This window comes from Sminthopsis crassicaudata, chromosome 1 (genome assembly GCF_048593235.1).
Source record: "Sminthopsis crassicaudata isolate SCR6 chromosome 1, ASM4859323v1, whole genome shotgun sequence".
In the NCBI taxonomy this organism is placed as follows: domain Eukaryota; kingdom Metazoa; phylum Chordata; class Mammalia; order Dasyuromorphia; family Dasyuridae; genus Sminthopsis; species Sminthopsis crassicaudata.
Window position 1 is genome coordinate 393,968,150 of NC_133617.1, and position 26,695 is coordinate 393,994,844.

Genomic DNA, 26,695 nt, shown 5'->3' on the forward strand with positions numbered 1-26,695 from the left:
ACCTTAGGGTGTTAAATGACCAGGTCAATTCCAAAGAATCAAAGATGAGGAAGAAATTCCCTCCCCCAGCCCACCTAACATGTATTCCCAATATTAAAATTTAAAGTTCTTTGCCCCATATATTTCTCTCCCATACTTGTCTCTGTGTTTAACATGCTACCATTCATCCCTTTGCAGAAAGCATTGATTTCTTTAGAAGTTTCCCTTTTTAAATGTAAATCCTGTTATGCAGAGTAGTAGCTAGATACCCAGATTTAAGTACCCTTTACTATGACATGGCGGGTTGTTTCCTTGGCTAAATCTTGTTTTCCTATCTGTAAAAATGAACCAGATTTTTTAAAAGGTCTCTTCTAGTTCTGATGTTCTGTGACTAGTTATTCTAAGAGCAAATTAATCCCTCACACCAAATATGAAGCAAAAAGGTCCGGGCCAGCATCAGATATGAGCTAGATACTGTAGACCTTCTCTGAACTTTCCCTTTTCTACCTATCCACTCAATTGCAGACACAAAGAATTGAAGAGTTGATGCCATTCCAGCTGGGCCAGCTATGGAGGATCCCTGGAGCTATCTCTATAACCAGTGTCCAGAAGGTTTTTGACCGCCTGGCATCCATCCCTGGAGCCCAGACCCTGATTGACTTCTGGGATGAGCTCAGCAGCCCCCAGACAAAGGTGGAGAAAAGGAACAAGGGCGGGGAAAGGGACCACAACTCCAACCCCAGGGTTAATGCCTCATTCAGAGGTCAAAGAATTCTGCTTCCAAGAGTCACAAAGACCCTGGGGAGCTGATACCCAAAGGTTAGAGTGGGGAGATGCACCTGTCATCCTTATGGGAGCTGTCACACAGAAAGCATCTCTCTTTTTTTTTTTTAATAGTTTTTATTTACCAGATATATGCATGGGTAATTTTACAACATTGACAATTGCCAAACCTTTTGTTCTAATTTTTCCCCTCTTTCCCCCCCCCCCAGATGGCAGGTTGACCAATACATGTTAAATATGTTAAAGTATAAATTAAATACAGTTATTTAAGCATATCTCTTTTGAACAAAGGTGGCAATATAATTTTATCTGTTGATTTATAGTAGATCCCATCCATTCCATTGAACAGAAATATAGGAGAAAGAGACTCCTGAACTGAGAAATCATTTCTGTGTTTAGAGAAAGAACGTGAGTTTGAGCTGTGGCTTTGCCATGAACTAACTGTATGAGCCTGGAGGAGACAGATGAGTTTGGCTTCCTCATCCATGAATGAGAAGACTGGACTAGAAAGTCTCTAAGACTACTTCTAGTTCAGACAATGTTGTGTGATTCTATGAAATCCCCCAGGATCCCCATAATGTGTGCTCTGAACCTATGTTGCCAAAATGTTACTACTAGTTGGCTATCCAGAGAAATGAAGTTATTTCACGTAAGACACAGTATTTCCATATCCCAGGTTAAAGATTTTGCCTTCTGGGGTTGGTAAGAGATGAATCTTCCAGCCCAAGTGATTTTCTGAAGGGAATTGCCCTCTGATCTCCCCTTAGCCCTGGAATATCTCTGTGGACCTGAGACATACCATGTTGGTCCGGACCCTAGAGCAGCTAGAATCCCAGCTTTCTACTCTGGTTGAATCTGAGGCTCTCCAATGGTTTGAGAAACGGCTGGCATCTGTCTTGGACACCATTGATGCATCTGTGCTCCGTCACATCCCTGTCACCTTGCCTTGTGGTCCCTACAGAGCTCTGTGAGTTGGGACCAAGATGGGGAAGGAGGAGATAGAATTGGTTTGAAGAAGGGGAAGAGGTCCATGAAAGGGGAGCCAATGAGGCTCTGAAATTGAAGTTGATACTCAGAAGTATGTGCCCATGGTCACATAGCAATTAAAGAAAAGAGAATTTGAATTCAGGTCTCCTGAGTCTACACTAGTCTATGTTGTTTCTAGAGAACTATTTTCATAGACTAGGCTAGAGAGTCCACCCAGCCCAAATTTCAAAAAAGCCTTTCCCAGAGACAGAGGCCTGGAAGAGATGACCTCACAGGGTCATGGCATAGCTACCTGCAAGCCTAACAGCTTGACCCTTTGCCTCTTCCCAGAGTCACAGCCGTCAGCACCAAGTATGATGACCTGGTCCAGTCTCAGAAGACAGATGTGTTTAATTTTCTTGCATCATTTCTAACACAGAAAACCCCAAACACAGGTAACATCCCTCTCCTCACCTTGATTATATTCTCCTTATCCCCATTAGCTTTACTCTGTTCACACTCCTTCCCTCTGTCAGGAGAGACCCACTGCTCAATAATATTTTATTTTTCCAAATACATGTAAAGATAGTTTTCAACATTCATTTGTGTAAAACTTAGTGTTACAAATTTTTCTTCCTCCCTTCCTTATCTCCCCTCTTCCCAAGAGAATGAGCAATCTGATATACGTTAAATATGTGCAATCTTTTTAAACTTATTTCTATATTTGTCATTTTAAGCAGAAAAAGCAGATCAAAAGAGAAAAAAAGCAAGCAGACAAACAAAAAGCTAAAAATACCGTGCTTCCATCCACATTCAGTCTCCATAGTTTTCTCTCTGGATATAATTGATAGTTCCATCCCGAATCCATGGGAATTCTCTTGAATCACTACATTGTTGAGAAGAGCCAAGTCCATCGCCATCGATCATCACAATCTTGTTGCTGTGTACTATATTCTTGGTTCTTCTCGCTTCACTTAGCATCAGTTCATATAGGTCTTTTCAGACCTTTCTAAAATCAGACTAGAAAGTAGTATATTTAGAGACAAAAGCCTGGACTTAATCACTTAAGCCACTTTGCCCATTTCCCCTTTTGTAAAGTGAGGTTTGTGACCCAGGAGATCCCAAAGGTCCCTTTAGTTTCAGTTTGTGATTTAAGGCAGTGGGTAAGGGAGGTGAGATGCTGAGGTTAGTTTTAAGTGGGGCAGTGAAATGTTTTCCTCCCTTTCTCATCAGCTGCATAATAGGTAATAATAGCCAACTCATAATTGCTACCACATATGCCTTAAGGTTTGAGGAGCACTTGGTACATATTATCTCATTCCATTCTTATAATAACCCTGAGAAGGAAGGTACTGTTATTATCCCCATTTTACAGATGGAGAAATGGAGGCCAAGAGAAGCTAAATGACTTTTTTTTCTCTTTTTTTATGATAGCTTTTAACAAGATATATGCATGAGTAATTTTTCAGCATTGACAATTGCAAAACCTTTTGTTCCAATTTTTCCCCTCCTTCCCCCCACCCCATCCCCCGATGGCAAGTTGACCAATACATGTTAAATATGATAAAGTATAAGTTAAATACAATATATCTATACATGTCCATACAGTTATTTTGCTGTACAAAAGGCTAAATGATTTGATCAGGATCACACAAAAGTATATTTCTGAGGGAAGACTTGAACTCAGACCTTCTTGACTCAATCTTCTGTACCATTGCTTCTTAAACTTATTCCACTTATGACCCCTTTTCTCCTAAGAAATTTTTACATGACTCCAGGTATATAGGAATACAAGATAAGCATACAAATCAAATAATTAAGATAATAAATTATAATTTTGCAATCTCTATTTTCAGTTACACAAACCTATATGGGACTGCAAACCACAGTTTAAGAAACTGGGCTCCCTACCACAAGCTTCCTTGTAATACCTCTCAATTCACAGACATGATTCTGAGAGTTAGATGTTCTAAAGTCCCATGACATTCTTGATGTCACTATTTAATCACACCCCTTCACTTATTCTCCCTTTGGTTGCAAGCAGTGGTTGACCCTTCTATAATTCCCAGTTTCCCAGGAAGAGAAACTAGAGTGAATGTAAAGTCTCACAGATGGAAGCTGTCACAATTCAAGAAAGTTAAATAGGGAGAAGAGAACTGATTCTCACCTAGCTCTGAAGCCTTCCTGATGGCTTCCTGGTCCAAACCCCTGGGTCAGACACCTGGCTGACCACTATCAGCTTCCAAAAAAATTCCATCTCCTTAAGGAGACTTCCTCTTTGGCCCTGGGGCTCTCATGTTCCAGTACTTTGTAAACTTTCCAGATAAAAAAGGAGAAAGGACCCACATGTGCAAAAATGTTTGTAGCAGCCCTTTTGTAGTGGCTAGGAACTGGAAACTGAGTGATGCTCATTAATTGGGGAATAAATTATGGTATATGAATGTTATGGAATATTATTGTTCTATAAGAAACAATCAGCAGAATGTTTTCAGAGAGGTCTGGAGAGACTTACATGAACTGATGTTAACAAGATTATAGGATGATCAGTTCTGATGGATATGGCTCTTTTTAACAATGAAGTGATTCAGGGCAATTCCAACAGATTTGCGATAGAGAGAGCCATCTGCATCCAGAGAGGGGACTATGGGAACTGGATATGGATCACAACATAGTATTTTCACTTTTTTGGTTATTGTTATTGTTTGCTTGCTTGTTTTTTCTCTCATTCTTTTCTTTTTGATTTGATTTTTCCTATGCAGCATAATAAATATGGAAATATGTTTAGAAGAATTGTGCATGTTTAAACTTTATTATATTACTTGCTATCTAGGGGAGTGGGGAGATGAGGAAAGGAGGAAAAAATTTGAAACATAAGGCTTTGAAAGGGTGAATGTCTAAAACTATCTTTGCATGTATTTTGAAAAATAAAAGATATTAAAAAACCAAAAAAATAATGCTGATTAAACTAAAAGCATGGCCTATGTCATAAATTTGTTTTCCAGAGAGCCAATTGTTAAACATTTACCAGCACATCCCTGTTGCAGATTACCCCCCAAAAAAAATTCACAAAAGACAACCCTTTCCTTATAGACTTCACCCTAACTGAGACTTTGCCAAGTACTTACTTTTTGGAGACCCTCAACTGTCCTGCCCCTCAGGGCTACACCTTTTCTCTTAGCCTGCCATGTTGGGTATCTTTACTGTAGGTCCTTCTTGTGATCGACAAACCAACACTAGGAACTGGCTCACCAAGTATTTAGGAAGATTTTCCCAGGAGGCTACATACCTTCAGCTGGTCAACTACCACCAAAAGTTTGACGTGGTGAGTTTGGTTGTCAGAGTGGTCCCATGGAGCAGCTTCCAGAATAGGATTACTGAAGGACTCTGTAGGCTTCAGCCTGCATCTAACACTAGGTTACAGCAGGAGTTATTGGAGGTTTGAGTCCATTTTGGGGGGAGGAGAGGGAGGATGTGGCAATTGGGGTTAAATTACTTTCCCAGTCACAATGCTCAATACACAAGTGTTTGAGTCCAGATCTGAACTCAGATTCTCCTAGCTTCTGGTACCATTAATATCTGTATCTATTGTGCCATCTAGCCGTCCTGAGCCAATTCTTTAAGAGGGGGTAGATATGATATTGGGGGCTCTAGAGTGGGAAGAGGGCTAGGGAGGTATAGAGGGAAAATAGCCCTGCCCTTAAGCATTCCAGAAAAAAGGTGGCTCTCCTGATCTCAGGAAGAGATACACCTATACTACAGGAGAAGGGGAGAAGAGACCGTCCTCCTTGAGTTTGAGACAGGTAGACTTTTGAGAAGAGAGGAGTATTAGAAGCATTAAGTGAGCAACACCGGTCTGCTCTGAGAAGGAATTTCAAGCAGCCTTTATTCCCCCAGGGGGCTGTACTGGACATCCTAACCAACAACCAGCTGGGGGATGCTCTGGCCTGTTCCGACCTGCTGACCACAACTGAGCTGGATCCTCGTTTCACACGGTTCTTCCAGCAAAGTTCTACCCAGGCCATACACCAGATCCTGACCACGTTCACCAGGACGGCCCGACTGGTAGGCAGGAGAAGGACTGTTCTAAGGTTTCTTCTCTAAAGTTTTGATTTGGACTCATGGCCGGGTCCCCTATGACAGGATGGGTGTCAAAGTGGAAGAGGTATCACCTTCTCAAGAGTCTTCAGCCAGGGAGAGAACTTTAAGACAATTTATCAATTTTTTTTCAATGAAATGATTGGTTTACTTGATTTCTTTTTTTCCTTCCTCTTTTTCTTTTATATATATATATATCTGTGTGTGTGTGTTTACAAGTATATTGACTTTTTAAAATATATGTTTCTTTAGTATTGAGAGAGAAAAATCAAAACAAAAAGGGAAAACCATAACAGAAGGGGGGAAAAAAAGAGAAAAAAGAAGTGAACATAGCATGCATTGATTTACATTCAATCTCCATGGTTCTCTCTCTGGATGCAAATGTCTTTTTCTATCCAAAGTTTATTGGGATTGAATCCTTTCTCTTTTTCTTAAAAAACAAACAAAAAAACCAAAACAAAACAAAACTCTATAACAAGGGATAGCTTTCTCAGAAGGTGAGGAGGAGGGAATTAGGGGAAAATCGAGATGATATAAAACAAAACAGATCAATAAAAATTTATTTTCCAAAGATTATTCTCCTCCCTCTTAGCAGAGACATTTAAGGTCTTCTGGACGGATGAATCAGTTAAGTGATTTGTTCTTTTAACCTCATCTTGATCATCTATCTCAATGACAGCTTTCCCCATCAAGAAGTTTTTCCTCATGTCTATCTAATAGGTTCCCTTGATGCAGGGAAAGGTCTAAATTTTACTTTACACCTTTCTCACTTCAGGGCTCGTCTCAGTGCAAAATCGAAGTCCTGCCTCCTGCAGAACCTGCAAGGTGGCTCCTGACAAGTTTCTTGTCCCTCACATCAATCGAGAGGGAGACCTTCACCTCCGCAGACTGGAACACTACCTTCCAGGAAGAGCTGCTCTTCTTTCTGCCCATGTTTAATGAATCCACATTGGCTTTAGTTGTCCCCCGGGATGTTCCCTCCCTGGTCACTATGTAAGTCCTGTGCTCAGCTTCTAATTAGTCTTCAGGGAGTGTCCGCGTCTGTCTGGCTAGCTAGGTAGGAGTTCTCTATCCTCAGGTCTATGGACGGAGACCAGACCACCCTCTTTAGCTCCAAGAAATATTTGCTGAGAGGCCGACACAGTATTTAGATGGTGGAGGCAGACACCTTTGACCAAAAAGTCAGTCTTATTTCTGAACACTGCCGTGTCACAAGGCAGCCATGATGCTTTCCTAATGCCTGGAGATGCCAGGATAATTGATGGAATGTAGTGAGAATGCAAGCTTCTTGAGGGCAGGGATGGTTTCATTAATGGGCTTGTCTCTCCAGGAAACATGGTAGATAGTAAAATGATTTTGGAGCCAGGTAAGACCTGGGTTCAATCTCCAATCCTTGACATACGTTGACCTTGAATAAATCAACCAACCTCTCAGTGACTAGAAAACTCTCTAAAACTATAAATTGCAGAACAAATCTCTATCTGCATTGGTAAAGAAAGTATCTTTGCCAGGTATTCCCAATATAAATAAGATCACAGGTTTAGACTAAGAACTTCTTGAGAAAAGAGACTGAATTTTTTGCCTTTCTTTGTGTCCCCAATATTTAGCACAGTCCCTGGCACAGGTGCTTAAGAAGTACTTGTTGACTGATTTGTTTCAGACTGATTGAAAAATCAATCTCCAATATCTCAGTTTTCAGCATATAGGAGGAGATTCATAAGTGCTTGTTGTATTGAGTTGAATTGATTGTCATCATAGCTGCCAGAATGTCACCATAGTTTCATAGATGTAGTCATAAAGTGACTGGAATAGTGATAAGGGATCACGAGAGCCACAAGTATAGCATGACAACAGCTGCCTTATTGCAATGGTTTTTGGAATCCTGTGATAGTGCCATGCTCTCAAGGTCAGGGAATCCACTGACAATGACAAGTACAGTCCTGGACTTGTTTCTCAGCCCCTCCACCAGGAAGAGCACACCAACTAAGTTCAGGGGGCTGCCCTTTCCTACCTGTTGTAGGCTTGGGGTCTCTCATCACGTCCAAAGTTACTATTGTTCTTTCCTGTTTCCCAGTGTGTCAAGCTTGAACATGGCTCACAGCCTCATGCCTGCAGCCTCCCGGAGAGCAGTTGCCCTGTGGATCCTGCAGCATCTCAGGACCCTGCAGGGTATGTAATTCCCTGGTGATGCCAGAATTCAACCACTCCTTGCTTGATGTGGTTGGGAGATGAGATCTAGATCTCAAGGCTAAGCCTGGATCTCTTCCCACTGAGCTAAGGGAGTTAATGACCTCCTTTTTCTCTCAGTTATCCCTGTGGAGCCCTTCACTGAGTGGATAAAGAGCACATGGGGTTCCTTCTTCTCAGAGCTGACACTGGAAGAAGTGAAGTCTCTTGGTGGAAATTTCAGTCCAGTAAGTGTTTCTCACCAGTAGGTTCTCCTAGGAACATGTTATAATGGAGACTGGGCTGGGAACCCCAGTGATTCGATTTTTGGTTTACAGAGCCCCAGGTCATGTATTGGTCCTTAACAGACTGAGCCCTTAATCCTGGATCCTGGTTGAGGCTTGAGCCTCAGCCACCACTGCAAGGTCCCTAATCTACACATCCTTCTTCACAGGCTGAGGTTCTAAGCTACTTGGATGTCCGACAACGGGTAGAATTTATGGTTACCCCAGACGTGCTCTCCAATGTCACCACAGTGAGGGCTGTTCTAGAGAGCCTGGTGTCCAACCAGGATAGGATCCCATTGGCCACAATGGACCAGTTCTTGGCTGAGTTCAACCTGGCTCTCACCAAGGTGAGCAATCCCGCTCTAAAACCGGTGACTACTAGGGAGGAGGACACTGTCTTGACCTCTAGCTTAAATGAGGTTTTTCAGACCCTTGGAATCTATGAATTTTTAAGCTTTAGAATTTGCAGATCGCATAGGACAAGACTCGCTGGCAGAGGTGGAATAGTGGGAAGAGTATTAGGTTTTCACTAGCATGGTAGAAACAGTGTTAGATCTAGAGATCTAAGTTCAAGAGACCTGGACTTAGTAATTTATGGGGTGATGTGAACTAGAGAAATTGCTTCCTTTTTCTGGATTTTGGTTTCCTCATCTTTAAAATGAAGGCAGTGGTCTAGATAATCCTTAATGTCCCTTCCGTCTCTAAAATGTAGCACCCAAAGACAAATGGGCCTGCTTTGGAACTCTTTCCTAGGGTAAAGAGGAACCTCAGTCTTAAGCCTCAGACATGAGTCCTCTGAGCTTGATCCTCTTAGGGTCGGGCCCACAGGCTCAGAGAGCCAAGAAATTTAATGTGACATCAAAAATAAAAATAAGCCCTTCCATGTGCATAGTATTTACAGAGCCATTCGGGATATTAGCAAGTGATGTAGGGAGTTTTAGCTGGAAACCAGCAGGCCTTCTTCCATTGCCTTAGTGTGCAATTTTAGGTAAGTCTTTTCTGATAACCCATCCCCCAGCCTCATTTTTCTTCTCTGGAAAAGAATGGGGCGGACTAAATGATCCTTACAGTTTCTTCCAGGTCTCCCTATTTAGTATGGGAGTCATTTGAGACAGGAGTGGTAAAGGGGAATCCAGAGGACTGGGTAGGAATAGGGGCAGGGGCACCTAGAAAAATGGCAAGCTTGGAGGATGGCTGGGCTTTGCGGGGTAGGGAAGGACAGTGCGTCCCACAGCCCTATTTTCTCACCTTAGGCCAACAGCCCTACCCTTCCAGCCCATGTGAGACAAAGCATCCTGGACATGCTGCTTCCCAGCCTGGCCTTGCACTTCGTGGCCTTCTCCGAGAAGGACTATGAGCTCTGGTTCCAAAACCTGCGTCTCCTGCTTCCTAGCATTAATGCCCAGGGCCTCAGTCTGCTCCCACTAGACCTCAGCTATTCTTCTTACAGTGCCATGTGAGTCTCTTTGGGGCCTGAGGGCACAGATCCCTGGCTGGGCACAAAGTCACATGAACATGAAGAAATAGGAGAGATGGGACATTCATCTGCTCCAGCCCCACCTGGGGAACCGACCCTGAACTGGACTAGATGGGGAGCAGGTGGGGAAGGAGGGATAAACAGAAGGAGAAACCATTCGCGTGTTTTATCCATAGTAGGTGTTGAATGAAGGAACAGATGAAGGAATAAGGGAAGGAAACAAGCATTTATTTGGCACAGTGGACAGAGTTCCGGTCTTCGACTTTACTAACAGTGTGACTCTGGATGAGACATTTCACCTCTGTTTGACTCAGTTTTCTCATCTGTAAATCTGGTACATAATAAGCACTATGTACATGTCAGCAACAATATTATTACTTCATGTTACTTACACATTGCCAGCAATGTGCTAAGTTCTTCACAAATATTATCTCATTTGATCCTCACCACAACACTGGGAGACTAGTGTTATTATTATCCCCATTTTACAGTGGAGGAAACTGAGGCAGACAGAAGTTTAAGTGGCTTATGTATAATCACACAACTAATAAATCTCTGGGATTTGATTTGAACTCGGGTCTTCCTGACTCCAGACCTAGTATGCTATCCACTGTGACTCTGCCTTCCCTTTAGGAGCTCTTAGTCTAGTTGCATCTTAGATCTCAGTCTAATTAGACAAATGCCTATTGAGTGCCTACTATATTCAAGGGGCTGTTCTGGACTCTCAAAGAAACACAAAACCAGAGAAGCAGCATATAATCCCATATGTAAGCTAAGGGGACTTTTGCCCCTTTTCTGATGCTCTTGGTTAGGTTTTCCCACCTGGACACCTTCCTGTTTTCTGATTGGTTCTAATTTGCCATAAACCTGCAAGCCAATATCAGGTCACTATGACAACCCTTTCACTCCATCCTTTCTCATTTCTCATGATTAAACTGCTTGTCTCCATTTCCACCCCTTATCACAGAGTTGGTGCATTCAATGATGTCTCCTCCCAGTGTTCTCTTCAGACATCCCAGAATATCTACGACTTCATCCAAAATGTCCTGAGTTACCAGCTTAGAGTCTCAGGTACATATTTTGACCCCTGCTTTGCCCGTTGACCCTAGGTAGGGGCAACCACATGCTACATAGCAGCATGTCCAGGACAGGTCCTAAGAACCTCCCTCAATAATAGGGAAAACAGAGTTGGGGATAGTGAAGGGTTCATAGAATCATAGAATATGAGAGTTGAAAAGATAAATTCCCATTTTATGGAAGGAGAAACTGAAGCCCAGATGGGAGAAAAGTCTTGCCCAGTATTATAAAGCAAAAGAAATAGCCAGATTGGGATAGATTAGAGGTCCACCCATATAGGGGTCAGCATCCTTCAAGAAATGGACTGACTCTTTCCTTCTGGCATGCCGGGACCCACAGGGAAGAGGGGCAGGAAGAAGATGGAGGCAATGTGGTCTCTGGCAAGTACTAGAATTCAAACCCAGGCCATGGGGTTCTAGTCCTGGCTGTGGCACTGACTAGTGCATGGTCTTAGGTGGGAAGCCTAAGAGAGTATGGTTGAGGGTTTAATGGGTATTGAAGAAAATACAGAAGCAGCAGTGAATTTGGAATCTGAAAACCCAAGATCTGTCATCTACAAGCATTGTGACCTTGTACTAAGAGCTTAATTTTTTTTTCTTTGTTTCAGCATCTCAATCTGTAAAATGGGAATAATAATATAATAATTGCTTCTAATAAATAACTTATCTCACAGGGTAATTGTCAGATCAACAAAAACAAGGAGTATTAAGCACTTCTATAAACTTTACATTTCTGTATAGAGATATGCAATTTTTATAATAAAAATTTTTAGAGATTGTGTGAAGTAGTGGATAGAGAGGAAGACCTGGGCTCAAGGGACTCTTTCTGGCATAGAGGTGCTATGTAACTATGGGTGAGTCACTTGAACATAGTCATTAAAACTATGAGTTATCATCAGTTGTGGGGGCACATCCTTGTGATCCCTGCTTCTGGGGAATACTGAGGCTAGTGTATCACTTGACTTCAGGAATTCTGAGCTGCAGTCAAGTCAACGCTAATCAGGTGACTGTATTAGGTCTAATACGGATATAAGAAAGGGTGCTACCATCTGCCTAAGGAAGGATGAACCCACCCAGGTTAAAAACAAAGTAGGTTAAAGTTTTGCAGTGGGGTGAGCCCTTTGAGTGGCCACAGTACTTCCAACGTGGCCAATCTAAAATTAAATAATTAAATTAAATTTTCTCTCTCTAAATTAAAAAAAAGATCATAAATTACAGATAAGTTCCTAATTTACAAAGATAAAAGAAGTTCCCTGTGTGGGAATCTGCTATCCTGATAGAATCGCAGATCCTGACAAAAAAAAAAAAAAAGGGGGGGTCCCTTTGGTGGGGTTTTTTGGTGAAAGCAAACTGTAAATTGAAAAGGACTATAGAAATGTGGGTAATTATTATTAATAACTCTTATTGGCTTTAGAATAATTGATGGCAATCTAAAGTTGTTGGTCAGGGAGGCTGGATAAAATATAGCTGGGAATATAACACCTGGATAAAAGGGAAATGGGGGACTTTGATATCAGCAGGATCCTAACCATTCTCCTTTCCTCTTATTTCCTGATGGGGCAGGCTCTGTGTTCCCTGAAGCCTACAACAACAGCCAGAGTTATCTTCAGCTCTTTGGCCAATTTCTAAGCTTTGCCAACTACACTGAACTCATCACTTTCTACCCAGCATTTAATGGGGTAGGTATAGACCACCAGTCCTCACAGTTTCAGGAGCCCATAGGAATCAGAGCAGCCTAGTTCCCCAGAAAATTAAGGGCAGAGGGACCTTCTAAGCAGCTTTTGCTAGCCATAGACTTCTCTTCCTATCCTCTACCCAAGAGTAGGGAACATTTTTTCTGCTAAGGTCCATTTGGATAGTTATAGCATCAATCATGGGCTATATAAAATTATCAATTTTTAGAACTCAAGCCCTGGGAGGTTGGTATACTTGGTTTTCAGTTCATCATCGCCTGCAGTTGTCTTAGCAAATGATTTTATGGACTTTATATAGACTTCAGGCTGGACATTCTCTATCCCTGCTCTACCCCATTTCTGGACCCTTGAGAAGACAGTAGTCTTCAGAAAACTTCAGTTAGATCCCAGTAAACATTATAGTCACATAAGGTGGGATTAGACCTGGACTTGAATTTGTGTTTTGCTACTAACTCCCTTACACAAGTTTCTTAGTCAATCCATGCACTTTTACTTCCAATTAATTTCAATTTTATTAAGTGCCTACTCTGTGTCAAGCATTGATGATACAAATTTAAACACTAGAATAATTTGCACATTTTACCAGAGGAGAAAACAAAGACATACATAAGTATACACAAAATAAATACAAAGAGGATAAATGCAAGGTAATTTAGACACAAGTAATTAAATGCAAAGTTAGCTACAAACTTGAGAGGGAACATGCTAGCAGTTAAGAAAATTGGGAAAGTTCTCACAGAAAAGGTAAAATACTTTCATTAGAATTTAAACTAATGGTGAATAGGAATTTTTGTTTTGTGTTGTTTTCCACTTGTATCCAAAGATGTGCTCAAATCAGCTGAGGAGAGCCAATTGCTAAATTTTCCCTGTGAACATTGACACTGGAAATAAGCAAATCATGGCTTGATTTATTGTTTTGTTGATTATCTAGGCTTCAGAACATGGTAAAGAAAGTATTAATAATTCAAATTAAACTTATGATTTTTTTTAAATAAGTCTGGCTAAGCATTTACTAATGCAGCACAGCTTATATCCATTTTGCCTAGCATTTGGACCTGGCTAATAGTAGGTACTTAATAAATACTTGTGAATTGGTTGATTGATTAGTGTTTCATCTGGATTTTAAAGGAAGAAGGGTGTTGATGAGGAGAAATAAGGACAGCCAGGGCTAGAAGAGCTTGGTCAAAAGGGAGTAGGAGATTGCAGGACTGGAGGAATCTGGAAGGTAGGGTTAGTGCTCAGGCCTAAAGGACAGGGAAGGCTTAGATAGAGGGAAAAAATAGGTGGTAAAAAGCATTCCAGGCAGAGGAAAACTATATGAACAAAGTGATCTTGGACTCCAGGGCAGATTAATAAATGGCCAATAACTGTAAGTACTAATATTTTATTGTCAAAAAATTAATACATGGTCAATGAAGGAATGTTTTGTTTGTCTATATCTATTTTTACAAGGGTTTTTTTTTTTCTTTTTACTTTTCCCCCAGTAGAAAGAGAAAGGGAAAGGCAGAGGAAATGAACTTTTTCCTTTTTTTCTTTTGGACTTTTTTCTTTAAAAGCAATAAAATTTTAAAAAGAAAAAAAAGGTAGAAATAATTTAGTTTGTGCAGGAGACTGTAAGGAAACCGGCCAGGGAGATAGTTTGTGCTTCAATTTCTCATTTGTCAAATGGGAACATCAAATGGGAAATGGAAAAGGACAGCGTATTGACTGGGAAGATGACAGATATCAATCTACCTTCTCTCCTCATCCTTCATCCTAGTTCGAAGTCTTGAATAGGCTCTCAGCCCAGCAACTTGGGGAGATGATGCTAGTAGTAGGTGCAATAAGGAGCGAGCGCTTAACCATCAGAATTCTGGCTGAGATGGAGGAGCGACCCTTCAGGGACATGGCTGAATTCCTGGCCAGATTCAATGCAGTGGCCCAGCTGGTAAGCATTCCTCCCCTCTGTCTTGTCTCCAAAAGCTGACTTTGCTTTATTGTTGGCAACAACCTCTGCCCAGTTCCTTATCAGTGCCCTCCTCCTCTTGCCCTTCAATGTAGCCCATCAGAAGTTGTTGCTTCCCTATCTGAGCTTCTAGGAAAGTTCCTGTCATCTCTCTTTCCATCAGGATAAATGCATCCTGGCTGATGTGCTAACAGGAGAGGATTAACTCCTAGGGAATTTCATGACTTGAATAGGTCAGACACTTTGTTCCTCGGATCCCTTTGTTTAAAAATGGTCAGTCCTCACATCGAGACGGTACTTTGAACTTTCCACAGTGCTTCCTTTCTTTTTAAAAGATCTGGTTCCAGACTGTGCCTCTAGGAATACCTTTCTGATTCTTTTTTCCATAAGTCAAAATATCCCCTTAATCATACTGATCATTATACAGTCTTGAACATGACTCTGTCTGTGACAAAGCCTGGGGCAGGGCTGAGGGATGGGAACAGAAAGGGCAAGGGAGGAATGGGGGGGAAAGGGGATGGACTTATACCCAGTAAGTTCTCAGCAAACTTTTTAATTGACTGACCAATCTCATCCTTACCTCACTCCTAAACATAACCAGTTTTCTCTTTAATTGGACTTTTCAGAGTATTCTTGACTCATTAGCACGATATTCCTAGCTTTGTGTAGCTGTTGTGCATCTGATGTCATTTACACAGAAGGAAATTGAGACAAGGTCTTAAAGCTCTCAAGTGCTCTGCCCAAGTAAGAGTAGCTTTCCTCTTCTAGCCTTGTATGAAATAAAGACACAGCAAAGAAGGGACTAGTTGGGGAGTCTGGAGACCCAGACCTGAGCCCCTGCTTTGGAGTCAGCTGTGGGACTTGAAGCAGGTCACTCATCTCTGCGCTTCAGTTTTATCCTCTATAAAATGGGCTTTCCTCTGCTTTGACCTACAGAGGGGCGTCACCATCCTGCCTGATGCCCGCGTCCGGACCTTCACCCTCGAGACCATCTTCCAGCTACTCCCATTCCGCACCTTCACAGCTCAGGATTATGATTTCTGGTTTGGCCACCTGATGTCCCTCTTCTTGCCCAGCATCGACAGCAGACTCCTACGGCTCATTCCCCAAGACATCGACTGCCAGGCGCAGCAGAGCTTGTGAGCCCCAGCCCCAGCTCCATCCAGCATCTTACTCTAGGGTCATATAGGAATGGAACCGCTGCCTCTGGCCTCTTAGCCCAGACTTCCTTAGCATATCATACCAATCTCCAAAGGCCCGAGAACTCGGGACTTGGGCCAAACTGGTGGCCTAGAAATGTTCCACTCAAGGTCTTTCCTTTCTCCTCCCCAGGTCTCTCTGCCTCCCTGTCTTCTCAATCCCATCAATGGTAGGAAGGCAGTAAGGAAAAATACTGGGCTTGGAATCAGGAGACCTGGTTTTAAATCCTCATTCTGACACTTACTCTGTTCTCAAGAGCCTCAATTTCCCTGAGTCTCAATTTTCCCATCTGTAAGATGGAAGCAGTAATAGTTGAACTATCTTTTGGACGGGGCTATTGTGAGGAAAGCCCTCTATATACCCTAAAAGCACTGTATAAGTGTTCATTTCTGCTTTTATTATTATTATTATATTATATTATTGTTATCTCTACAATGCAGGGTGGCTGCCCTAGATGGTGTATTTGATCACTTAACAGACGACCAAAGGAGATTAATCCATGGCTGGATCCGAAGCTATCTTGAGGCCCATCTTCAGACACAAGGTTTTCATCCTCACTGCCCACTGAGGGCACCCCATCCCCTGGCTGACTGATGAACTGGGCTTTTAGAGTGACACATGGAATTGTAGTTAGGGACCAGATGGATGGCTGGCACCGAGTTGGGTCAGGACTGTGTCTGGAATCAGGGACAGACCTGAATCTGTGAACGGGATAAGGGCATCAAGCCAGAGCTAAGATCAGAGGGATCTGCTAGGGTCACAGGTCAGCCTGGAGTCAGTGGTCTTTGTGGGGAGGGGCCATCACCCCAACTTCAGCCAAACGGGGTGGGAAGCGTTTGGGAGCTAACCTGCAGGCTCCTCTCCATAGGTGCCACCTGCTCTGCGGATGCTACCAGCAGCCTCTGGATCTCCCACAATTACAAGAGTTTCCGAGGATTTGCCACTGTGGAAGAATTCTCAGCCCTTAACCCAAATTTTGAGGGGGTAGGTACCATGGTCCCAAGCTCCTTATCTTTCCCTCTACAATTGCATTCCTCAATGTGTAATTGGACAGGAAAAGCATACAAAACTTGGGAGGAACGGCAGTCCCATGCAGACACAATCATTCCATCAACTCCAAATATCAAAAAGGGAAATAGAAAAAATTACATTATCTCCTAATTATTCCTGCCAGGACAACCAGGCTGAAATCCCATCTCCCATGTCTCCCTTCCGAGTTTCGCTCATCTATAAAATAGGGCTGATAATACACTTTCAGGATTGTTGCAAGAAAAATGCATGGAAAACCTTTAAGCATTAGAAATATTATTTGGACAAACAACTGAAAATGTCAGGATGACCAGAAATCCGAGTGTCGTTTCAGCTAGGAGCCATAGGATCTTGCCACGGGTTCTGCTTCCTAACTGAGCTATGAGTTTGCCTTATTTACGTTGAGGAGGAAATTTTATAGCCGTATACCTGACCACTGTGTTTCCTACTGGTAGATTCCGGCACTGACCGAGCTATCTGCAGGCCAGCTGGCCCAGCTCATGGTGCAGACAGGAGCAATAGCTGACGAAGAGACCGTCCTGAAAGTCATGGACCAGATAAATTCAACTTTGCACCTGGCACAATTTTTTAATAGCCTCAATGCCCTCTCCCCAGTGAGTATTTTCTCTCAGGCCTCCTAGTCTTAGTGCTGAGAAAGATTAGGGAGGGAACTCCATGGGTTTTCTCTATGAGGGATGAATTTTCCTCTGGGATCATTGCATAGACATTCTAGGACATAGTGCTAAGAGTTATCAAGTCTGTTCTGGCGTTGGGATAGCGGTTATTATTGTGAGAATAAAGAAGCAAAAATAATTGGGAGGGTCTCACGGATGCAGTTAGGGAGTCGAGCCTGAGCCAACCCAGGGCCTATGAAGGCAATATTGAACAAGGCAATATTGGTCTTGCAGGCCCAGCTCCAAGGCAGCGTCCACACCGGCCTCCTGCTCAGCCTCGCCTTCCAGCACCTCTCTCTCCACTTTCCCAAGTTCCAGAGCTCAGACTTTGCCTACTGGTTCCAGAGTGGCCTCCAGCATGTATTACAGGCAGTGAACGAGACCTTTATTGCCCAGATCCCCCTGACCATCTCATGTGATGGCTACCAGAACATGTAGGTCCTGAGCCTGGCCGGGAGGATTCCCTGTCTGTCCCCAGAGACAAGACCATAGGGAAGATCATACAGGAATCTCTTCTTCCTAGGGAAAGGGACGGATCAGGAGAATACAGATTTGTACTAGTCCAATCCCCCATTTACAGATTACAAATCTCAGAGAGGTTAATTTTTTTCCTACATATAACTAGTAGGTACCTGAAGTAAGATTTGAATCCAGGACTTCTTGCCTCCAAACCCAGTCCTACCCACTTCCCCATGGAATTCTTCTACAATCCTTCTAGACACATATCTCACTGCAGGATTAGTTAGCTACTCCCTACATGGAGAGGAACTAGCTCAACCAGAATGGAGAACAACTTAGAACCAAAGCGAGGGAAGGAATTAATTCAATTCTTTCAGTCGCCATTCATTAAACACCTACCATGTATGAAGTACATCTGGATACTGGGGATGAAAAGACCAAAACAAACTAGCAAACAAAAAATCCCTGTTCTCAAAGAGTTAATGTACAGAAGTAATCCAGAATTAGACGGAGACTATGTGAGGTAGAAAAGACCTAAATATCTAGAATATTTTTAGAACTGGAAGAGACCTTGGGAATTATCTAGTCCAATGCCCCCCTTAAAGTCCAATGTCTCAAGTAGGGAAGTGGCTGCAATTGTCTCCTGGTTTTCAGTGTAACGATTCTTCCACTGTACCATCCTGCCCTCTGTCTGATCAGGTCACATCAGAATGTCGTATTTTAGAAAATTGAAGAAAGAGCAGATTAGTAAAGGGACTAGAATGTACACCGCTATATGAAGATTGGGCGAAAAAGTCCAAGAGGATTAGCTGGAAAATACAGGGAAATCTGATTACCGTCTCCAAATATATATGTGTATGTGTATATATATTCTCCAAATATATCCAAAGTTGTTATTAGATGGAAGATGGATTAGGAGTGTCCTATCAAGTCTCAGAAGGCAGAAAGAACTGGGAACAGTGGGTGGGAGTACCAGAAAGTCCCATTCACCAAAGGAAAAACTTCCTGACAATTAGAGAAGTCCAAGAGAAGAATGGGCTTTATTTCAGAAACTGGGTGCAGGTGCTGTTCAGACCCAGCTCAGATGTCTCCCTGCCAGAGACAGCTCAGGGCTTCCCTATGCCAGGAAGATTGCCATAATTGACTTCCGAAGTCAGTCCCTTTCAGTTCTGAGATTCTCCAAGGAGATTCACGTGAGGGACTGGAGGAAACAGAACTGGGGGACCCATGGTGCTAGCTTTGTTACTCGATTACCCAGGTCTGCGCCCGATATCCACAACCTGTTAAATGGTCTCTTGACACCCAGAGAGAAAGGGATTTTTGCCCTCCCTTGGGCCTCATTTACTGCTAGGGAGGGATGGAAGCCCCAAGGAATGGGCCAGCCTCAAACAAAAACAGGACAGAAATATCCCTTTAAATGTTTTCCAAGTGCCTCATTAGCTGTTGCAACTTATGTTTGTTCCCTACATCAGAAAAGTTGTTGTTTTGTTTTGTTTTGCTTTTTCAAAAATAAAATTTCCATAATTTGGTTTCAGTTCAGATCAGAAGAATGAATCCCCCTTATTGCATTCATTCATCTGACCCACAGTTTGACCCAAAATGTGCAGAGAACTGTGTCAAACACTAAGGGACAAAAATACATAAAACTGGCTCTGTGACTTACTAGCTGCGTGCCTTCGGGTAAGTCACTTAGCTATAAAATAAGTAGTTTGGACTAGATGAATTCTCAAGTCCTCTACTTTATTTTATCTTTTGCAAGGCTCAGAATCATACAGCTAGTAAGTGTCTGAGATCAATTTGAACTCAGATCCACCTAGGCCTCAGCTACCATCCCACCCCCTCCCCAGTCAATTCTTGTAGGTGCTATTCTGTGTATAGTGCTTACTGCTTCAACTCTGAGTTAGCAAACTCTCTGGGGCCAGAAATTGGTTCTTAGTGTCACAGGATGATAGATTTAGAGTTGTATAAGACCTGAGGGGCAGCTAAGTGGATTAGCTGATAGAATACCAGCCCTGGAGTCAGGAGTTCCTCAATTCAAGACATTTGATACTAACAATGTGACCCTGGACAAGTTACTTAACCCTGTTTGTCTTCCCCACCCCCCCCAAAAAAAGGATGGATTTTTTTTTTCCATAATCAGGTTAAGGATAGGATTTCTTGTTCCTTTTATAGTCCCTTAAGGACAAATATTTTAGTAGAGTTTCATAAAAGATTTGAGGGACCTGGGACCTAGCTCTTAAAGTGGCACACCCACGAAATGGAGCACAATGTCTGGCATATAGTGGGTGTTTAATTAAAAAAAAGTATTGATTGATCAGACGTTTGAAGCAGGTCATTTCAACACTCTGCATATTAATTCTTTTTGAGGATAGGGATTTTTTTTTTTGTTTTGGTGTGTTTATCTAGGTGTACACCTTGTATATGTAAGTATTTAAGGTTTCAATTACTCCATGTGTGAAATGATGGGGGTTGAACTAGAAGCCATTCCATGTCTCACAACTTCACCCTCCATTTCTGTGTTTCTCCTCACAGATTAAAAGGATTCAATAATGTCTACCAGCTCATTCCTGCCCCCAATTCCCCCAGCGTATATGGATTTTGCAAAGCCTTCCTCACAGCCAAAGCTCAGTCAGGTATGTGACCAAGACCAGAATGTCCGTGCCAGTATCTTCAGTATCTTCTATGCTCCCTCCTTCATGGACTTTGTCCCTTGCAATGGGTACCAGCTGCATTTGAATCCAGAATTGAGCTAGATGATCCTGGACAGAGTGTTGGGGCTTTAGTTAAATCAGGGTTAGGAATCAGTCTGAGACTAAGACTAGTTGACAATTTAGATGTAAGAGTCAGACTGAAAGCACAAGTAAGGAGCTATCTTTGAACTCTGGTTAAGGGTCTGTGAGAACAGTTTCTGAATGGTGAATAAATGTTTTATCTGACTCAAACGGGGCTAACACAATTCTCTGGTCCACATTTGCACCCAGCTCACCTATGGCTGGAAAAATGAAAAAGGCCTTCCTTGCTTACTCTTCTCCATTCATGTCACAACATCCTAGAATCTTAAGTTGGAAAGGCCCTAAGTGTCCTGTCCCAGAAGACTAGGTTTCCAGCCTCTGCCCCTGACAGGAAGGATTGATGAGCAATGAGGCATCTAGAGGATGGGTATATCTACAGGGGACAGGATCCCAGGGAGCCAAAATGATTGCAGCCAGGTCAAGTCCCTCATCCAGACTTGTACCTCTTAAGGAACACCATGCGGAGCCGACATTCCCAGCTCTAAGGTGTGGCTGGACACATACCTGGGGAACTTCAGTATTTTCGCTGATTATCAGGACCTGCTGCTTTGGAATGGGAAATTTCAAGGGGTGAGTGGTCCCTGCTCAGGTGAGTTGGGCATGGATTCAGTAGGAAGGTAAGCTCTCTCTCCCTTTCTTCTCAGGAACCCCAGAACCTATTCCATTGCCTTCTTTCAGATGTTGAGGTCAAATTAAGTCTCTTCTCCTTTCACATATCTCTACATTTGGGGCTTTGCCTGAATTATCTGATTGGAGGTTGGGTATGCTAGGACCACTGGGGCTACTGCAATTGTTCCAATCAGTATGGTTTTTTAAAAAATATATAAACAAAAAAAAGTCTGTTTGACTCCAGAATGTAACCATAAGAACTTGAACAAGTGACTTCTCCCCAAACCTCAGTTTCCTTATTTGGAAAATGAGGGATTTAGATGAGATGGCTTCTAAAGTCCTTTCCATATTGATCTACTTATGATCCTTCTGACTTAGTGTAGAATGGGGCTGTCAAAATGGGGCTGCAGACTCTGCAGTCCCCCCCACTTCTCAGGCCCAGGATCTCTGCTACAGGGGGCTTCTGGCTCACTTTATCCCTACATCTTCTATAGCTCTCTTTGCTGGACAAAATGACCCCCGTCCAGTTGGCCTCCTTTGCCATACAGTCTGGTACCATCAGCCTTGAAAAAGACATGGATCTGGTCCTTGCCAGGCTGCAGAACATGCCTACAGAAGCTGTGAACCAATTCCTGAGCCAACTCACCACGGAACTCCAGCTGGTGAGATTTCTACTGACCCTGAGGTTGCCAGTAACTGGAAGGAGGCAGTTGATGGGATGATCATAGCCTGGAAAATCCAAGGGTCCCCTGAAGGTTTAAACTGCTTCCCTTTTGTCTACCATCCCCCCTGGTTTTGGAATTCCTGAAGTCCCCCAGTGGCCCAATCCTTTCCCTCCCCCACTGCTTTGGACCATCTCTATAGTATGCAACAAGTGTATCCTCCCAGGGACACATTCAAGTCCCAAAATTGTTTTTCTCTCCTCCCAACCCCTATCCAAATTCACATTCCTAAATGAAGATATTACTGGGAAAAGTGACTTGATAAACTAATTCCTTCTGATATAAATGACTAAAAAGAGGAGAAAAGCAGCCCCACCCCCCAGAAGGTTTCTATTCTCAGACCAAGGAGGCTTCTCTTTCCCATTCCAATCCTCTGCTACGCCCCATTCATTCTCTTCTCCTGCTTCCATCAGTCAAATGGGACCATCCAAAATGCAGTGGTCAGAAGGAAGATGCTCAAGCAACTGGTGGGCCAGATTCAAGGAGAATTCTTAAGCTGGAGACCACGAGACTGGACCCTATTCCTTTCAACCAAGCTCCTGCCTCTCCTTCCCAGCCTGGGTGCCGAGGATGCCCAGCTCCTTTTGTCCTATGTGTCTGGATGTGACAACTTCCAAGCTTTGTGAGTGGATGTCAAAAGGACCCTAAGCCAAAGCAAGGCAATGAGGAAGGACCCTGGAGGGAGGAAAGATTAATGCCAAGAGTTGGCCTTTTTCCTGATGATAGACCAGTCCAGCCAGCTTTTATTAAAGTCCACAATGCACCAGGTTCTATGCTAGACAGTGCCATGAGAAAGATTAAAAATAGTAGAGTTTCTGCCCTCAAGAATCTTATAATCTGTTATCAATCAACAAATATTTATTTAGTGTTTACACTGTGCCAGACACTGTTCATTGCTTAGCATAATATCTGGCATAATGTTTGTTGATTGATTAATTGATTAATTGATCATGAAAATACAAAGAATGAAACAATCCCTGCTTTCAAAGAGAATCTATTCTTATGGAAAAAGCATTCATATAAATAAGCAATTTTTTTATTATTGTTCAATCATTTAACTCACAAACCACTCTTTGTGAACCCATTTGGGATTTTCTTGTCAAAGATAGTGAAATGGTTTGCCATTTCCTTCTCTAGAACATTTTAGAGATCAGAAAATATTTTAGAAATGAGTCCACGTTAGGTGGCTTTCTCAGGATCACACAGCTAGTAAGTATCTAAGTATCTATTTTAAATTCATAAAGATGAGTCCTCTTGATTCCAGGCTCGGAACTCTATGTAACCATGTAACATGGAAGTTACAAGGAAGGAAGGAAGGAAGGAAGGAAGGAAGGAAGGAAGGAAGGAAGGAAGGAAGGAAGGAAGGAAGGAAGGAAGGAAGGAAGGAAGGAAGGAAGGAAGGAAGGAAGGAAGGAGGGAGGGAAGGAGGGAGGGAAGGAGGGAGGGAGGGAGGGAGGGAAAGAAGGGAAGGGAAGGAGGGAGGGAAGAAGGAAGGAAGGAAGGAGATGAAGAAGAAGAGAAAGTAGTAGCCCAAATAAGCATAGTCAGAAGGAATTTTAAAAAATAAACATAAATGACACATGATAGTTAAAAACAGAGTTGTTTGGGAGGAAAAGGTCAGGAAAGGTTTCAGACAGAAAATGGTGCTGGAGCTGAATCTTAAAGGAAGTGAGGAGAGAGAGAATTCTATAAGGCTGCAGTGAGAAGGAAGCATATTGCAGGCAGAGAACATGGCCAGTCCAAAGACATGGAGATAGGAGATATACATAAACAGAATAGAATATGTTAAGAGCAAAGGAGATATCTTGCATGCTCTAGGAAAAATCTTAAGAAATAGAGACTATTTTCAACTTCATGGGAGTGAGGAGGAAGATCAAGGAAGGATTGTTAGAAGATGGTCCCTGAACTAATTCTTGAATGAAAAGAAAGATTTCAGTGGTGGATTTGAAGGCATGACATTTCAGGGATGGACACCCAAAAAACTTACCATGCAGTTTAGAGCTGGAAAGAACCATAGAAATCATCCAGTCTCAACTGCTTTTTTGTGAGTGAGAATGAAACCTATATTATATTATTCTATGACATGACTAAGGACATAGAGATTATAAATAAAATTTTCTTTGTGCTAGAGCTACCAAAGGAGTCAGCTATTAAGGGCTTCCTGGTGGAATTAAGAACGGATCCTTAATGGGAGCCAAGAACCTGGACTCTTTCAGTAAAAATCAGTTCTTTTTCTAAAAGGCCCAAGTTTGGTTTTTTGTTTGTTTAGGTTTTTTTTTTTAATCTTTAAATAAGGGTGTCAGATTGAAGAATCTTGGATATCTCTTCTAGTTCTCAGATGCTATGATTCTTAGATTCTGCTGAACATGGAAGGGTTAGATTCCGGGGGTCTGGGTGACAGTGAGCCTGCCTCAATGCCATCTGGCATTCTTCCCTCAGTGTGGCATCTCTTGGGGCTGCCTACTCCTCCATGGCACCTGAAAACAGACAAGGTGTGGCTCAGGCCTTGGTGGCTTTTCTTGGAATCCAGGCAAACACTACAGGTAATCCTAGAGGCCCAAAGGAGAAGGGAAACAAGGGAAGGAGGGAGGTTTGATCCAAAGCATCTTCTAGGAAGGCACTCTGGGTGGGCCTGGACTTAATGAAAATGCCTGGAGTTCTGGGTCTACTTCAGGAAAATGTCCTGTTCCCACAGGTTCGGCCTGTGGTGGAACCCTGGAGGCCTCAATGAGTACTCAGGACTGGCTTTGGAAGAATTTTGGACCATTTGCATTTGATGTTGATTATGGAGATTTCATGAAACTGAAGGATGACTTCAATGGAGTGAGTCTTGCTGCAAAGAATAATCAACTGCCCCCCAAGGGTTTATTGAGCCACTTATGTGGGTCCATGGGGAGTCAGGAGAAGGGGGAAATCCAGGATTTGCCTAGGCAACAACACAGCAACTGGGACCACAGGACTCATGCATGCAGTACAGAAATGAATAGAAGGCAGTGCACAATAGGTGCCTAATGAGTGCTTCTGACTAGAAATGTCATCAAGAGGAGAACAGCATTGTCAGATCACAAATTACAGAATGTTTCATGAAGACAGTAAGACTTGCGTAATTAACAGATCTTCAAGAATAGTTAAGATTTTAAAATAAAGAGGAGGATGGAGAGAATTTCAATGGAGAGAATTCCAAATCAGAAGAATAAGTAAAAGCAGTGAGTTCAAATCCCACTTTTGACACAAGGATTCATTTAACAAGTAATTTAGCCTCCTTGGGTTTCAGTTTCCTCATTTTTTTAAAATAAGGAGATTGAAGTAGCCTCGTTCAATACTATGATCCTTTGAATAGGGTAAGCCAGTAGCGTATGCCGTGGTCTATACTGAGTCCTGTGGGAGAAAGCTAAAATGCAGTGATTCTATCTCTTTGCCAGTTTGATGTCCAGGAAAATCTCACGTCGACACAGCTGGCCCACGTGTTCTTCACTCCTGGGGTCCTAGAAGACTCTGGTCTTGTGAGCATCCTCCTATCGACACTAGAGAACAGAACTACATCCAGCATGATTGCTTTTGTCACAGAATTTGTCTCCGTGGCCCAGCAGGTAACCAAAACCTTCAGTGTCTTAGAACACTAAGGGCAACTAGATGCTAAATATCCATGCAAGCAGACTGGAGCAGCTACCCCTGGTGAACTGGAGATATCTAGGTGGATGTGGGGATTTTCCAGGGAACTGGAGGGATCAGAAGCAAGAAAAAAGCCCATGCCCCCATGGCAACAACAGAGATGCCCATTGTTATCACATTTTCTGCACAGCCTTGGTTACTGCCCTTGGGTAGGGCTTTTAGCAATTAGGCAAAAAGCATTTATTAAGCACCTACCATATTCCAGGTCTTATGCTGGACAAAGAATAAATACAAAGATAAAAACTGTCCCTGTATTCACATAGATTTTATACTGTTCAAATGTAGCCAATCTTCCCCATACCCCGCTATCCTGGGGTCAAAATTCAGATGAAATAAAGCAGCATTTAATGAAGTACCTGATTGAGTACTGGATACAAGAGGGATAAGAGAAGGATGATAAATAAAGTCTGGTGTCAGAGAATATATGGTCAGGAGAGAAAGAGAAGATAGGGAGAGACAGAGAAGCAGAGAAAGAAAGAGAGACAGAGGCAGACAGAGACAGAGAAAGAGAGAAGCAGAGAGGGAAAAAAGAGAGACAGACAGACATAAAGAGAAAGAGAGACAGAGACAGAAACAGACAGAGAGAGAGGGAGGGAGAGAGAGAGAGAGACAAAGAGAGGCAGAGAGAGAGGGAGGGAGGAAGAGAGAAAGAAAAAGAGAGAAAAGAAAGGAAGGAAGGAGGGAAGGGGAGGGAGAAGGAGGAAGGAGGAAAGGAAGGAAGGAAAGAAGGAGATGAAGGAGATGAAGAGGGGAAAGGAGGATAACAAGACTTGTACATATAAGGAAAGTATATGGGTTATACAATGCATAGAGGATTGGGCTAAAGAGTTTGACTCCTACCTCAGACACTTACGGCTATGTGATCTTGAGAAAATTGTCTAGCCTCTCAGTCTCAGTTTCCTCATTTGTAAAATAAGGATAATTACACCTACCTCTCAGGGTTGTTGTGAGGATCAAATGGGATAATGTGTAAAATGATTTGCAAAATGACATTTAGTAGAACTCATACTCATAGGGAAACAGTGCAGGGTAGAATCACTCATTGAATTGAATATGATGAAGGCCCAAAA

At 42.6% G+C, this 26,695-nt stretch overlaps 1 protein-coding gene across 1 annotated transcript in view; it reads left to right on the plus strand.

The window, feature by feature from the left end:
• LOC141550064 (uncharacterized) overlaps positions 1-26,695 on the plus strand; it is a 33,745-nt gene that overhangs the window by 5,093 nt on the left and 1,957 nt on the right. Inside the window, exons 9-33 of the mRNA XM_074280277.1 lie at positions 505-672; positions 1,530-1,729; positions 2,080-2,183; positions 4,935-5,050; positions 5,623-5,790; positions 6,599-6,816; positions 7,898-7,992; positions 8,131-8,237; positions 8,444-8,623; positions 9,530-9,732; positions 10,721-10,824; positions 12,393-12,508; positions 14,283-14,450; positions 15,405-15,607; positions 16,109-16,212; positions 16,537-16,652; positions 17,153-17,311; positions 17,606-17,805; positions 20,363-20,463; positions 21,074-21,192; positions 21,726-21,893; positions 22,367-22,575; positions 24,393-24,496; positions 24,649-24,776; positions 25,376-25,543. Of these exons, the coding sequence (XP_074136378.1) occupies positions 505-672; positions 1,530-1,729; positions 2,080-2,183; positions 4,935-5,050; positions 5,623-5,790; positions 6,599-6,816; positions 7,898-7,992; positions 8,131-8,237; positions 8,444-8,623; positions 9,530-9,732; positions 10,721-10,824; positions 12,393-12,508; positions 14,283-14,450; positions 15,405-15,607; positions 16,109-16,212; positions 16,537-16,652; positions 17,153-17,311; positions 17,606-17,805; positions 20,363-20,463; positions 21,074-21,192; positions 21,726-21,893; positions 22,367-22,575; positions 24,393-24,496; positions 24,649-24,776; positions 25,376-25,543 (3,726 nt within the window). The remainder of the gene's footprint in view (positions 1-504; positions 673-1,529; positions 1,730-2,079; positions 2,184-4,934; positions 5,051-5,622; positions 5,791-6,598; positions 6,817-7,897; positions 7,993-8,130; positions 8,238-8,443; positions 8,624-9,529; positions 9,733-10,720; positions 10,825-12,392; positions 12,509-14,282; positions 14,451-15,404; positions 15,608-16,108; positions 16,213-16,536; positions 16,653-17,152; positions 17,312-17,605; positions 17,806-20,362; positions 20,464-21,073; positions 21,193-21,725; positions 21,894-22,366; positions 22,576-24,392; positions 24,497-24,648; positions 24,777-25,375; positions 25,544-26,695) is intronic.